At 42.5% G+C, this 12,868-nt stretch overlaps 1 protein-coding gene across 1 annotated transcript in view; it reads right to left on the reverse strand.

The window, feature by feature from the left end:
• faf1 (Fas (TNFRSF6) associated factor 1) overlaps positions 1-12,868 on the reverse strand; it is an 84,975-nt gene that overhangs the window by 14,594 nt on the left and 57,513 nt on the right. Inside the window, exons 16-18 of the mRNA XM_051947364.1 lie at positions 6,605-6,685; positions 4,777-4,854; positions 204-419 (exon numbers count right to left, since the gene is read on the reverse strand). Coding sequence (XP_051803324.1) covers positions 204-419; positions 4,777-4,854; positions 6,605-6,685 — 375 coding nt within the window. The remainder of the gene's footprint in view (positions 1-203; positions 420-4,776; positions 4,855-6,604; positions 6,686-12,868) is intronic.

Genomic DNA, 12,868 nt, shown 5'->3' on the forward strand with positions numbered 1-12,868 from the left:
CGGTACCAGCCCGCTGTTGTAGAAGTAAACCTGTTGATGTCATTTGTGTAGCTTCTACTTACTACATTCTGCAATAAAAATTAACTGATAAATAAAACTATCTGTGGCATAATTTTGCTTCCTCAGTGCTGTAAACGTTTGTGAACAGAAGAACTATGCCGTTATGTGTGGTTTTTTTAACTTGTCTGTAAGCGAGCACTCACATTTCTACGGGGGAAGGTGGTGAGGAGCTTGAATTCGTCGAAGGGGTATCCCTTGGAGGCCACGAAGTCGAAGAGGACCTGGAGCTTACAGCTGCCCAGGAAGCGCCTTTCCAAAAACTCCCCGCTGGGCGTGCGGATTCTCAGTTTGCTGATCTGCTCTCCTGACTCTTCGTCGGGCTCTGGAGGTAGGGCCTGCTCCAGTGACAAGCGGATCGCCTGAATAAAAAAAAAAAAAAGAACATGCGGTATTTTTTTTGTCAGTACAGTTCACTGAGGAGGACGTGTTTGCATACAGGTGGAGGTGAGAGGCAGCTGTTGTCACCGGGGCTGCCAATTTTCTTCTAAGCCCAGGCGTATTTTTTTCAGTATTTGTTTAATTTTTACAGTGTGTAATGTTGTGACAAGTCAAATCGACTCAAGCCAGTTGTAGTTATACAGCTCAGTATCACAGATTCACTGCAACGATCTTTACAACTTAAATGGATTGCTTTAACTGGTAACATGCAATGGAATTAAATTTATTCAAGTTAAGTCAGAGCGATTTGTAGCCTCTCAAATTAACAATTTGCATTTCTGCGACTTAGTTTCAGAAAAAAATCAACTTGAAGTTTCCAGTTTTTCTTATGTATTTGTCTGCCCAAGCATAAAACATGATTTTGTAATCTCACTTGTCGTTTCTTTCTTTACTTTACTATTAAAAACCAGTACTGAGTCAAAGGAGAACATTTTGAAGAGACATTTTGAACGCTAAAGGAGCAGTGAACATAACATAACAAATTGGAAGACCAGTTTTATAGAAATGAAGTGTAATTTCAACTTAACTGAATCCAACAAAGTACACTATTAAGACAAAAGCAAAAACACTTCTCTTGCTTCCTACTGAGTTTCATGTGTATCTAGCTGCTGTAACATGATAATATCCCCAGAGAGGGCTCCACTACTTTTATTTTATCTTTTACGAAGCACAACAAGCAGCCTCTATCCTCACACGTTAAATCTTAGCATTACAAACTTAGCTGAGATTTCTTAAAAGCAGTGGAAAGCCCATATTTTTCTCTAATTTAGCATCTCGCACATCTAATCACAATGTCAAAAGACACACAGTGGAAGAAGGCCTCTTCAAAACAAGAAGAAAATCTTCCTCTCAGCCTGTGTTTATTGTAACCTTAAACCAAAGACTCCACAGTGACACTGGCAGCTATAAAGACGACGACGCGCCATCCAAGCGCGTAGGAAAGACGAGCCCCGCAGTCTGATTGCAGCATTGTTGCTTCATGGTAATTAAACGATCTCCTTGTCCTGAGAATGTTATTAAATTAGTTGCCCTGTGTCTCACCCCGTTCCCTAAAGCCCGGCGTAGCTTAGGAGGTTGCCAAGTAGCATATCAGTACGTTACAAACAGCCAAGTGTCTTCATCTTTCTGGCTATCGTGCAGTTTTCTGTCACCCTGAGACTGAGCCTGTTGAATGTGTCAGTGTCTGCGATGAGGAGACTTTAAATATGGTAAACGGTCTACAACACAAAGCGAGGGCGGCTTATCTCGCATAAAGACAAACCATCAACTGTCATTTTCTGCATCGAAGCTAATTGACTCTCCTGAGCTCCAAGAAAAAACATGCTAAAGCTGCTCCCTCTTCTTTCTGCTGCTGCCCCTCACCTCCTCCTCCTCCTCCTCCCCCGGCTTGTTGTTCCTGTTTGGCCAGCCGGGGAGCATATGCTGTGACAACACGCCCCGGCTTTATTTACACACCATAATGCAATTATATTTCATAAGAGTGTACAACAGTAGCTCATTAGCAGCTTCTGGTGTTGGGTGGGCAGGGTAGGGCGCGTGCCGCTCCGCCATCGGCTCCCTCAGGTGTAAGAGCTGATGCTGACTGAGTTAAAGGGGCCCCCGGGGACAAACCAGCACGCAGCTACACAAAAGACAGGCGTGTGCGTGGCGGCGGACGCACAAATGCAAGACCACAGACGCAAGCATAAACAGGTAGCGTCCCCGAAGAAACCACGGGACACGCGTCTGGTCGAGTCTCGGGCCTGGGAAGCTCCACACAAATAATCAGGAGCATCTCTCCGTCCAGCTCCGCTCGGCTAACCGCAGAAAGCAAACAGATGACGACAGCGGGGGGGGAGGTGCACCTGACAGCCACACAAGTGTATGCTAAGACCCCCTGAAGGAGGTAAATAATAATGTCAGCTCACACAGGCACATGAAACACACTGTCCCTCTAACCCCCCACGCCCAGTCCACCAGCTCACTGCTTTCACCTCCCGTCTCTTTGCACGAAGGCACAAAATCACGGAGAAACCATTCCCACTAGCATCGTGCTCTCTCCGGTGGCGACTGGTGTTTTTGTTGTGTCTGCAGTTTCTGTCAAACGCCTCATAAGACTCGACTGAAAAACTGCAAACAACTAAACTAAATGATCCTAATTATAACAGATTTCATGATAGGCTCTTGGTGCTCTGAAATCAAAGAGTTTGGGGACAACAAAGCAGATTTAAGATATGGAAAAACGCAAGATAACTAACATAATCTGCAATGTAGCTGCTAAAACCTAAATAAATTCATGAAAATGCTGATTTAATGTCAGATTCAAGCTGCTACAAACACCAGGTGACAAACTGTGAACTTCTTCATGACTAATTTAATGGCATTTAAGCATTTGGGGTTCCCTCTGTGAGCTGTAAAACTTAATTCTGTTCTTTTTCCATACATATATTTAGAGGAATTGCCTGAGAACCAAATGAAAAAGCAGAATAACTGATGAAATAATGCATACACACACCCGCATTATGTTCTACTGTTTTATTCTGGCCTTATTTTAGCTTATTTGTTGTATTTCAGTATTGTATTGCACTTATATCTTAATGCTTTTTCTGCTTTTTAGGCACTGCATATCTTATGTTATGTCATTTTGTTCTTTCTCAGCAATATCTGGCAGAAGAATTTCCTTCGGGATTAATAAAGTTTAATCTTATCTTCTCTAATCTTGTATATACTCTTAGCTTGCTTATCTGTCAGCATATGTGGGCTTAAGCTCATCAGAACTGCAGCGACACATAATAAAAACCACGTGCATCATTGTGATTAAACTGCATGCATTTTAAGTTATCCTTTAAGAAACCTAAGTTGCCATTGTCCAGGTCCAGCAGCTGCTCCCGGTTCTCATATTTATGAACACCTAGACTGTAGCACAGCGCAGCATGTTAGCTCAGGAGACGCCATGGAAACCTTTAAGCCGTGGCAGCGAAAATTAATATAAGGAGGAAACAGGTGGATAACGGCTATTGTCGTTTGAAATACAGAGGCGTGTGCGTACAGTTTGGTTAGTGGACTACAGTGATATAATTAAGACGGCCAGGTTTGGGGACTCTTTTGTTGCCGTGTGTTTAACGTAAGTGACAAATCATCTGAGCGAGCCGGGTCACCCAATACCTGCCACTGGCCTCGGGCTCGCTGCTCTGTAAACAGCCAGGACCACACTGTGTTACTATAGACTGTATTACAGCATGGGTGCCATCCTCACAGACAATTATTGTTTTCCTGTATGCGTGACATTGTGTCTGCCTGTGTGTGTGTGTGTGTGTGTGTGTGTGTTTGCCCCCCCACTCCACAGACAATAATTGTTTTCAAGTGAATATGCATGTTTGCTTAGGTTGTGTGTATGTTTGTGCACAGGTCCGTGTGCATGAATCGCCTCAGTCTTTTGTTCCCCTGAATGCGAGCTTGTGTGCGACGCCAGTACGAAGCAGTTAAACAGAACAATAACTGTGTGCGTGGAAGGTGACATTAACAGCGACTGGCTTCGCTGTAATTAGGATATTTAATTCTTCTGAAATGGCTGCGTGCCTGTTGCACCCACACTACACATGTTTCACCAAAACCACAATCTAATTGAGTCATTATTGTGATGTGAGAGCAAAAGAAAAAGGGAAAAAAAAAAAAGACGACGGCACAATGGCACAATCACAGTACGCTGGCAAATAATGGAGCTGCTCAGCTTTACGCCGACAACAATGGAATATTAATTTGGGTGATCTGTATAGGACTGGCCCGAATAGTGGTTTCTCGCCTCCGAATATTTGGGCCCTATTAAAGACGAATATTCGAATATTCGTTCCGCCCCGTGACGTCTGACTGGGGGAGGGGGCTTGTGGCGGAGACGGCCCGAAAATTCGGATCCGTTCGTCTGGTTTCCCGGGTCCAAATTTTGCCTTCGTTTTGTCTTCAGTTAAACTGAAGAATTCCCAAACAGTGGAGGTCTTCAGCATCTTGTCTTGTGTTTATGCAACGAAGTGAAGCGTGACGTCAGAGTCGGCAGCAACCCGGACATTTGGGTGGTGGTAAGAAACATGAATGGATGAGCCAAGATGAGCCGAACACGACGGGATGAGCCAAAGTGGGGCGAAGGCGAAGGGAAGACAGTAACGCCTGATATTCGTTTGCGATTATTCGGATACCAAAATTAATATCTGGATACCGCAGTAGCGAACAAATATTCGGATATTCGGGATATTCGGGTCCAGCCCTAGATCTGTACAATGTGAATTTGAGGCTGCTGGTTCTCACCTCCTTCTCCTCCTCCTGCTCCTTCCTCATCTGCTCCAGGCGAACCTGTTCGGCTTCTTCTCTTTCTTGGGCTTCTCTCTGAAAATGATGGAAATTCATTTAGTCAAATGTTACAGCAGAACTGAAACACCAACTTCAATCCAAAGGTGTCACTTGGCGTTAAAGATTTAGTAATTACGTGTCATTAGCCATCCATACAACTTGTTTTTCAAGCCGCCGAAGTCTCTAAATCTACACTAATGATGATATAATCTAAGAAATCCTAATTTGGATGACGAAGAATCTATACAGAGAAATGATTTCAGTGCTGTAGCATTTATTTCCTGCTAAAAAGGACTGATTTGTAGGTGCACCTATTGTATATTAGCTCCACATTTTTGGTATTTTATGGCGTTAAACCCTAAAAACTATAATAGCAGGGTGACCGTCTGTACGCAGCTAGACCAAAAAAGCATTTTCTTACTAAATATTAAAAGAAATCCAACTAAGTAATAGTGTTTCTTAGCTTGAACTTGTCGTTGTACCTAAAACTTGCGTACTGTCATCAGAAAGCTCTGTTTCACGTTATCTATTACAGATTTTTCATTACTATAAAGTGGCAAAAACCAGAAATACCTAGAATAGAAGATTGGATTGACATTATTTCTTCAAGAATTCCATCTTCAAGATGTAAATAATTGCTTTTACTATTAAACTGAACAGGACAAGTTGGAAAAAAAAAATGAAAATCGGACGTGTGCATTACAACTATACGAGCATCACGTGTGAATTTTCTATCCATTCTGTAGATGAATGTGAGCATTAGGAAGACAAACACCAACCTTGAGGTTCTACTAAGCTATTTTGTGACATTTCTTTTCCCATTTCATCATATTATTTGTACTTTTATTTATTTGAATGGTCCTTCTGTGTAGAGTTTAGATTCAAATTTACTGCCATTGCATGGAGCACAAAGACAACGAAATGCAGTTTAGCGTCCAACGTAACTGTGCAAAAGCAGCAAGAAAGGGTATTATTTACTAAATGTGATAGTGTAAACTGCATGATGTTAACCTTGCCAGCAAGTTGATTTCTCGTGATATTTGTGAGTTCACAAATCTCTCAAGAAACCATCTTGCTCCGCTCCCGCATTCACTTTTCGTACAGCACCAAGTTGGTTTGGGCCAATCACGCAGCAGTATTCGTGTGTGGGGCGGGATATCCGGGTGTGAAGACGACACCAAGCGCCAGTAGATCAAAACAAACACGGCAACGGAGGACAACGATCGTGTAGATGCTGCTATTAAGTCAGTTTTAGCTGAATCTCCTATCGCTTCTTTGAAGGAAGAACAACGAGAGGCGCTTTGCGCATTTCTGGATGGTAAAGATGTTTTTGTTTGCCGCGATTGGCTAAAAACAAATCTGTCAGAGGCGGGACATACTGTTGCATTGTCCAATCCGTGCCTCTTTCCTCCGAACAGATTTACATGGAGCGGTCCCAGATTGATATTGTGGAGTACTATCAAGTACTACACAATTATTAATCTGGCTATTGCCAGGTTAGCATGATGTGGATATGATATAAAAACTACACCCCCTGTCAAAAGTTTTAAGACACTTCCTCATTCATTTGAATGAGAAAGTGTCCTAAAACTTTTGACAGGGGGTGTAGATAATCCCAATGCACAGGTAGAGATAAATGGTGGCATGAGCAGCATAAACAGTATTAATGCACTATCTATGCAGGATTAACAGGAGAAACATTGAATATTTAGGTTACTCAGTAATCTTGATGTTTCAAGGTTTTAGTTTGGCTTTAATTGCAGAAAAAGATACTACTTGTTCGTACCTTCTTACGGTCAGCCTCTAAAGACAAGCGGTAGGCCTCGTCCTGTTCTCTCTTCACCATCTCTCTTGCCTCGCGCTCGTCCTGCACGGACGGGAGGAAGGAAGAAAGAAGAAAGTCGGGCACATTAACCAACAACACAATAAAGGATACACAAGGACAAAAACATCTAAGCCGAGGTGGTGGGTGTGGAAGCCAGAGAGAAGAGAGCAAAAGAAAATGCAGCATGTCAAGTGTGGTTACGTACAAACACCAGGTATGAAAGAGTTGCACCAGAGGGGAATTCATTGTGAACAGGGCCGCCATTTACCAGACCCTGAGCCTCTTTTATGTTTCCTCATCTCAGTTTCACCCTCCCTTTCTCTTTTATTCGCTCTGTCTTCTCTCTTCCTGTTTGTACAGAGGGAAGGGGACAGACGGCCTTTCTCTTCCTACCTGCTGTGGCTACAAAGTGTTCGACAAAGACCGGGACTAAATACGAGTGTCCATTGTGCTAACGCCGCACAGCCATTAGTTTTGTGTTTTCTGAAGGCCCACGCTGTGTGCCGGGCCGGATACGGCAAAGTAAGCTCATTGTGACGATCAGAGGACCACTGTGCAAGCTAGGCAATGGCTAAGCAAAACGACAGTGTGTATTGTCGCATTGAATTGGAAAATGTAAAGATACATTTGTGCTTTTGGCCCGCATAATAGACGAACATTGAAAGGAAACTGTAAAAGAATGGAGGGGACGGACAAAAGCATCAAAAGTGGCTACCGTCAATTGACCGGCCCCGAGTCACGCAAACAAGTCACACAGTAGTTCATGTTTGAGTCTCTCTTTTTTTTTGCCTTTATTTAAATCGTGCAACGAAGGGAGCAGGGGGAGGACAGGCAGGAAAGGTCCGGCATTTGTATCATCGGCTATTGATTCTCATTTGGAAACGTTTTCAAATGCATTGAAGAGGCAAGAACATGAATACTAATCTGACATATACAGTTGTCCTCATAAGTTTACATACCCTGGCCAAATTTGTGAAATATTGTCCTTTATTTTTTAGCAAATATGTTTGTTAATGGAAACATTTTCTTTCTTTTTGGGCATTTGGGCCATGCGATGATTTTAAGGGTCTTAACTTTGAAGGAGATAAAAAAAAAAGAAGCAGATTTTCCACAACTATATTTTGGATACTGTTGAAGTTGTGACTTAGCCTAGCCGCGCTAGACAACCCACGGCAACGAATTTAATTCTCTGCCAGGGTGGGTCTAGTTACCCTCCATAAGGCTCGAGGCTGGATTCTCCTAAAACTGGCCGACGAATCACCATGAAGTGTAGAGTCAGAAGGCGGGCATAACTAAGTGACGACAGAGGCGCGACGATTCTGACAGAAACAACCGGAAACAACTAGCCTAGCCGTGCTAGACAACCCACGGCAACGAATTTAATTCTCTGCCAGGGTCGACAACAAAAACGACAACAGTCGTTGAGCTCCATTAGCACCGACTCTGAATAATCTTTCTGTTAGCATGTCTGTAATATACTTGAGCTTCACCCATTGACTGTATAAATAAGGCTTCACCGAACTACCGCATCCTCTGATTTCCGGCGCTCTAGGAGCCTATTCGTTGTGCCGATTGGTTGTATACCTACCCAATTGCTGCAGAGTGATTTGACAGACAACCTTTTAGCCCGCCTCCCTCCCTGTCGAGCGTGCCTAGACCCTTGCGTCTTCAGAGCATGGGTCTAGCACAGCTAGGCTAGTTGTGACTCAGATTGGGGGCCAATTTAAACAGGACATTCTGATTATCCTATTACTTGGCTGTTGAAATGGGAAGCATGGTCTGGAACCTGGCAGTGGTTCTGAATTACCCCTGTGCAAAAGAAGTATGGGACAGCTAGGTAAATCCAGAACATTAAGAGCACAGATCAAGACGGTAGAGGTCTTCATGGCTCCAAAACAAAACTGCTCCAATATGATTTTTCTTCTTGTTGTTTTCAAAAGAAACCTAAACACAAAGGGAGCAGAAAGTCGTAACTTCTACTTCACTGTCCTAACACAAAGAGGCAGGGAACTAAATATTAATCTGACATATATCTGCTTAAACACCATGTGATTTTAGAGGCGTTAAATTTGGCTACTGTTCAAATTGTGACTCAGATTCGGGGCAAACTAACAGGACATTTCTGTTCACCTATTACTCTCGAACCAGTTTTCTTGAGCTGGTTCTTTGAATGTTGAAATGGGAAGCATGGTCGGGAATTCTGAACTACACCAGTGGAAAAGGGTTAGGGGACAGGTACGCAAATCCAGAATATGAAGAGCACAGATCAAGACGGTTTGAGTTTTTGCTAGATGTCTTCAAGATGCTAAAACAAAACTGCTCCCATCCCATTTCTAATGTTACTATTTTAAAGAAACCTAAACCCAAAGGGACCAGAAAGTCATGACTTCTCCTTCACTGTCCTAACACAAAGAGGCATGGAACTAAATATTAATTTGACATATATCTGCTCAAACACCATGTGATTTTAAGGGCCTTAACTTTGCAGGAGAAAAAAGAAAAGAAACAGATTTTCCACAACTATATTTTGGCTTCGGTTCAACTTGGCTACTTCAAGTGGTGAAGATACACTTAGCGTTCAAAAAAGCAAGCTGTCGCACATTTAATATTTGCTCAAAAATAACAAATAATAGAGCTGTTAATTGCTCTTTTTAATTTCCTGTTTAATTTTGGGTTTTAGCGGGGGCAACTTTCATTTAGAATTATTTATTTGCCGTCACTTCACAGTCTGACAGTGGAATATACGCATTTGGAGCTCTTAACTTTGACTCACAATGTTGTTTTTACACTCAAAAACACTTGCTCATCCCCATTGGGTAATTTTGGCTGCTCCTCACATGAACTGCATGTGAAATGGCGTGACAAAAAAAACGCACCGTGATGCCGACAGACGGCACAAAAACCTGCAGCGAGTAGTCATTTGATTACTAACTGCTAAAGCTAAAACACAGACGACCGTCGGAATGGCTGGCGAGTCAGCGAGGTTGGTTAAAGTCACAATGTGGCCGTCCAGCTGCTCCGTTTCCAGACAGACACATAAGTTGGTGTCAAAGTGGAATGTCTGGGGTTGGCTGGGCGTCTGCATTCGTGTCTGAGTTTGCCTTTGAGAAGGTGAGGTGAAAAACAGAAATTAAAAAACAGGAGGGAGAAACTGAAAGGAGGAAATTTAGAAGTGCTCAGAGGCAGCATCAAGGTTGAGTTCACTCCAGAGATGTGATCGGTGCTGTCATTTACAGGATGCGCTCAAATCCTGAGGTTAACGTACTAATAATGCATAGTCACACTCATTTATTATATTTTCATTACTACATACACTGTCTTTTTGCAATTAAAACGCCTTAATATCCTCTCAGAGCAGCTTTACCGTACTGTCAATAAGCAATACAGTCAAATAAAATGAGCCTGCCTGTATAAATAATGCAGAAAACACACACTTTAAGGGGGATGTACAATGTAAAGGAGTCAATTACACCAGTCTTGCAGTGCGAATAGGGCTGAATCATAGCTTTTTGGTACCGAGTGAAATGTGTACATAGCAGAAATCGTCAGAAGAGAAACTGTGTGAAAGCTGGCATCAAAATTCTCATTTACTCATTCTTTGATCAGCCAGGTCCTGATTTAAATGTAAATTTTGCCAATTTTTGGAGTGTTTAATTTCAACAGAGTTCTTGTACGGCAGCTTGTGTTTAGACAACATTTAACATTTGAGGACTTTGGCTTATATGTTAATGAAAAACTGGGTTTTCTAGAAAAACACGGCGCATATTTATCAAAATAAGAAAAGCATCCCATTGGCATCTGTACCCGTGCTGGCACTAATATTGTTAAAAAAAACCTAATGATGCCCGGAGTGTGCCAACAATACAATGCATGTACATACTCTGCATGCTTCTTGTTACATCCCGTCATTGATGACTGTTTGAACGGCGACCAAGAGTGACAAATCCACAAAAGAAGCTGTAGAAATAATAACAAGACGGAGAGAATAGCTGCCACTCAGTAGCTCACCTGAGGAAGTCTCACCCTCGGGGCTTGTCTTAAGCAAGATTCATTCCTTTACCGTGATTTTCATTTCTGAGATGCTGTGACTTTCACAACGGCATAGTTAGAGAGGCTGTTTGGTTGGCTGACTCTTCAACTGTTAAGCACCTAATGCAGCCTGACATGTGTCATCCATAGATACTGTAGTTACAAAAAGAGGCACAGCAGTGTTAGAGAGGCTGACGGGAAAGCGGTGTGGTAACAATTATTAACTTTATAACATTTGCATATGTGATAAATAGCAAAGAGAAAAATTAGGATTATTAACGATGACGAATGTTTGGTTGCTTAAATACACATTTGCTACACTCCAAAGAGACTGTAATAATAAAGGATATTTATATGACTAACAGAAAAACATCTGGAGCGTCATTCATTCTCTCTTGTTTGCTGTCACTTGGTAAACATGTAGGTGGTTAAGAAGGTCAGGTGTTGTGACAATGAGAGGTCCCGACTGTCATACTATCCCAGATTCCTGTCTACGACATGAAAGGCTCGCACCTCTTTCCCATCGCTGTCTTCTATGGAGTGCACCTTTTAGTTGTGTTTGTCCACTTTCTATTGGAGCAAAAGAGGCAGTCGACAGACGGGTAACAGCGCAGTGCCGCCTACAAACTGGGCTGAATGGAGGCATATCCGAGTCCTGTACATATTCAAAGAGCAAAGGCTACGGTTGGCAGGACAGCTAAAGGGGAAAGATATGGTTAAATGGTTCTTTGCTCATCATTACATGTACACCATGGTTTACCATTGTTTTCTGATTTGTCCCAACATGCTGCAATTTATCTGTTAAGCAGAGTGTAAAAGATTTGCTCAACTGCCCCAGTAAGGCCACCGCCTCCGTCTACCAGGTGCTGGTTTTAGGCTGGTTTGGAGTTGGTGCAACAGACGAACTTTCCAATAAACAATAAAACGAAGTCATGTCGTCACATCATTGTCTACATCTGTTTGAACACAGGTTTTATTCTTGAAACTCCCTCTAGTTTTATGCTGAACTCCTGTAAAGGACCACAGTGCGAGGAGAAAACTCGTTTCTCCCACAGAAGGTCGGCGAGGCGATTAATAAACACTGCAAACAGCAGTCTGTCTTTGAATTTGCATCGTCAGTCATAAACACCAGCTAATGATATTAAAACCTCGTACGAAATGGATGAATGCTATTCCAAACGGCAGTCAGTGTGTGTGTGTCGGCGCTTGTAGCAGCATTTACAAACTAACTGGTGATAATAAACAGCAGAGGAAAAGAGACAAATGCATCATCAGATTTCCACATACTGTTGTTCTGATTACACGCCCAAACTGAAGCTCTGGCTTTTCTTCTTCGTCTCTAGATTAGGCATACTAGCTCAGATTTTTATTAAAATGACAGTCACAAGGTTATAGTCGCTACTGTTGGTCTAAATATTCCCACTCTGAGCCCCTGAGGTGGAAAATTCTTGGTTCTAGACCCACAAAGGGTTGGAGCTTTGAATGCACTGATCTTAGGATCTGCATTAGGGGCTGATGAAAGTCATTTTTAACTGACTGGTACCAGCACAAACCTAGGCTCTTTGTTTACATCTGCTGCCACAAAACAAGTGTCATAAATCTGAGTAACTTTCTCTGCCTTATGAATCAATATGGGACATTTGTTCTGTTCTGATGTTGCTGTTTTCAGTTACAAACACACAATATGTATGAGCACTGTTTGGAGGTCATTAAGTGTCACAGACGGCTTAGTCATGGTGCCCCTTTACTAGCCAAACCCTCAAACTGCTCTCCTCTTGCCAATATCAAACTGCTCGTCTACTCTGATCACTACAGTATTAAACAATATACTCCACCAGGTGGTACAATAAGGTACTACAGCTAATTTACAATACTTGTGTATACTATGGAGGAAAATGGTATGGGATAGTGGTTGATGGTAAATATTAAATGACCTGTATTGGGACATCCCTAGTTGGATCCACTGTCAAAACAGCTGTCCTGGTCGAAAGCCGGTTCATGGGTGGACAAAACGCAAAGGACAGTTTGAGCCTAAGCTCTGAATCATCATTCAGATTACCCTAGCTGAAATGGGGTACTGGATAGCTTGGTAAGTCAGGAAAACGAGGAGAGCAGCTCACGGTAGTTTGAGTTTTTACTAGACGTCTTCCTGTGTCCAAAAGATGAACTAATCCAAACCCAGTGTGTTTAATTGTT

Source organism: Acanthochromis polyacanthus, chromosome 4, assembly GCF_021347895.1.
Source record: "Acanthochromis polyacanthus isolate Apoly-LR-REF ecotype Palm Island chromosome 4, KAUST_Apoly_ChrSc, whole genome shotgun sequence".
Taxonomy (NCBI): domain Eukaryota; kingdom Metazoa; phylum Chordata; class Actinopteri; family Pomacentridae; genus Acanthochromis; species Acanthochromis polyacanthus.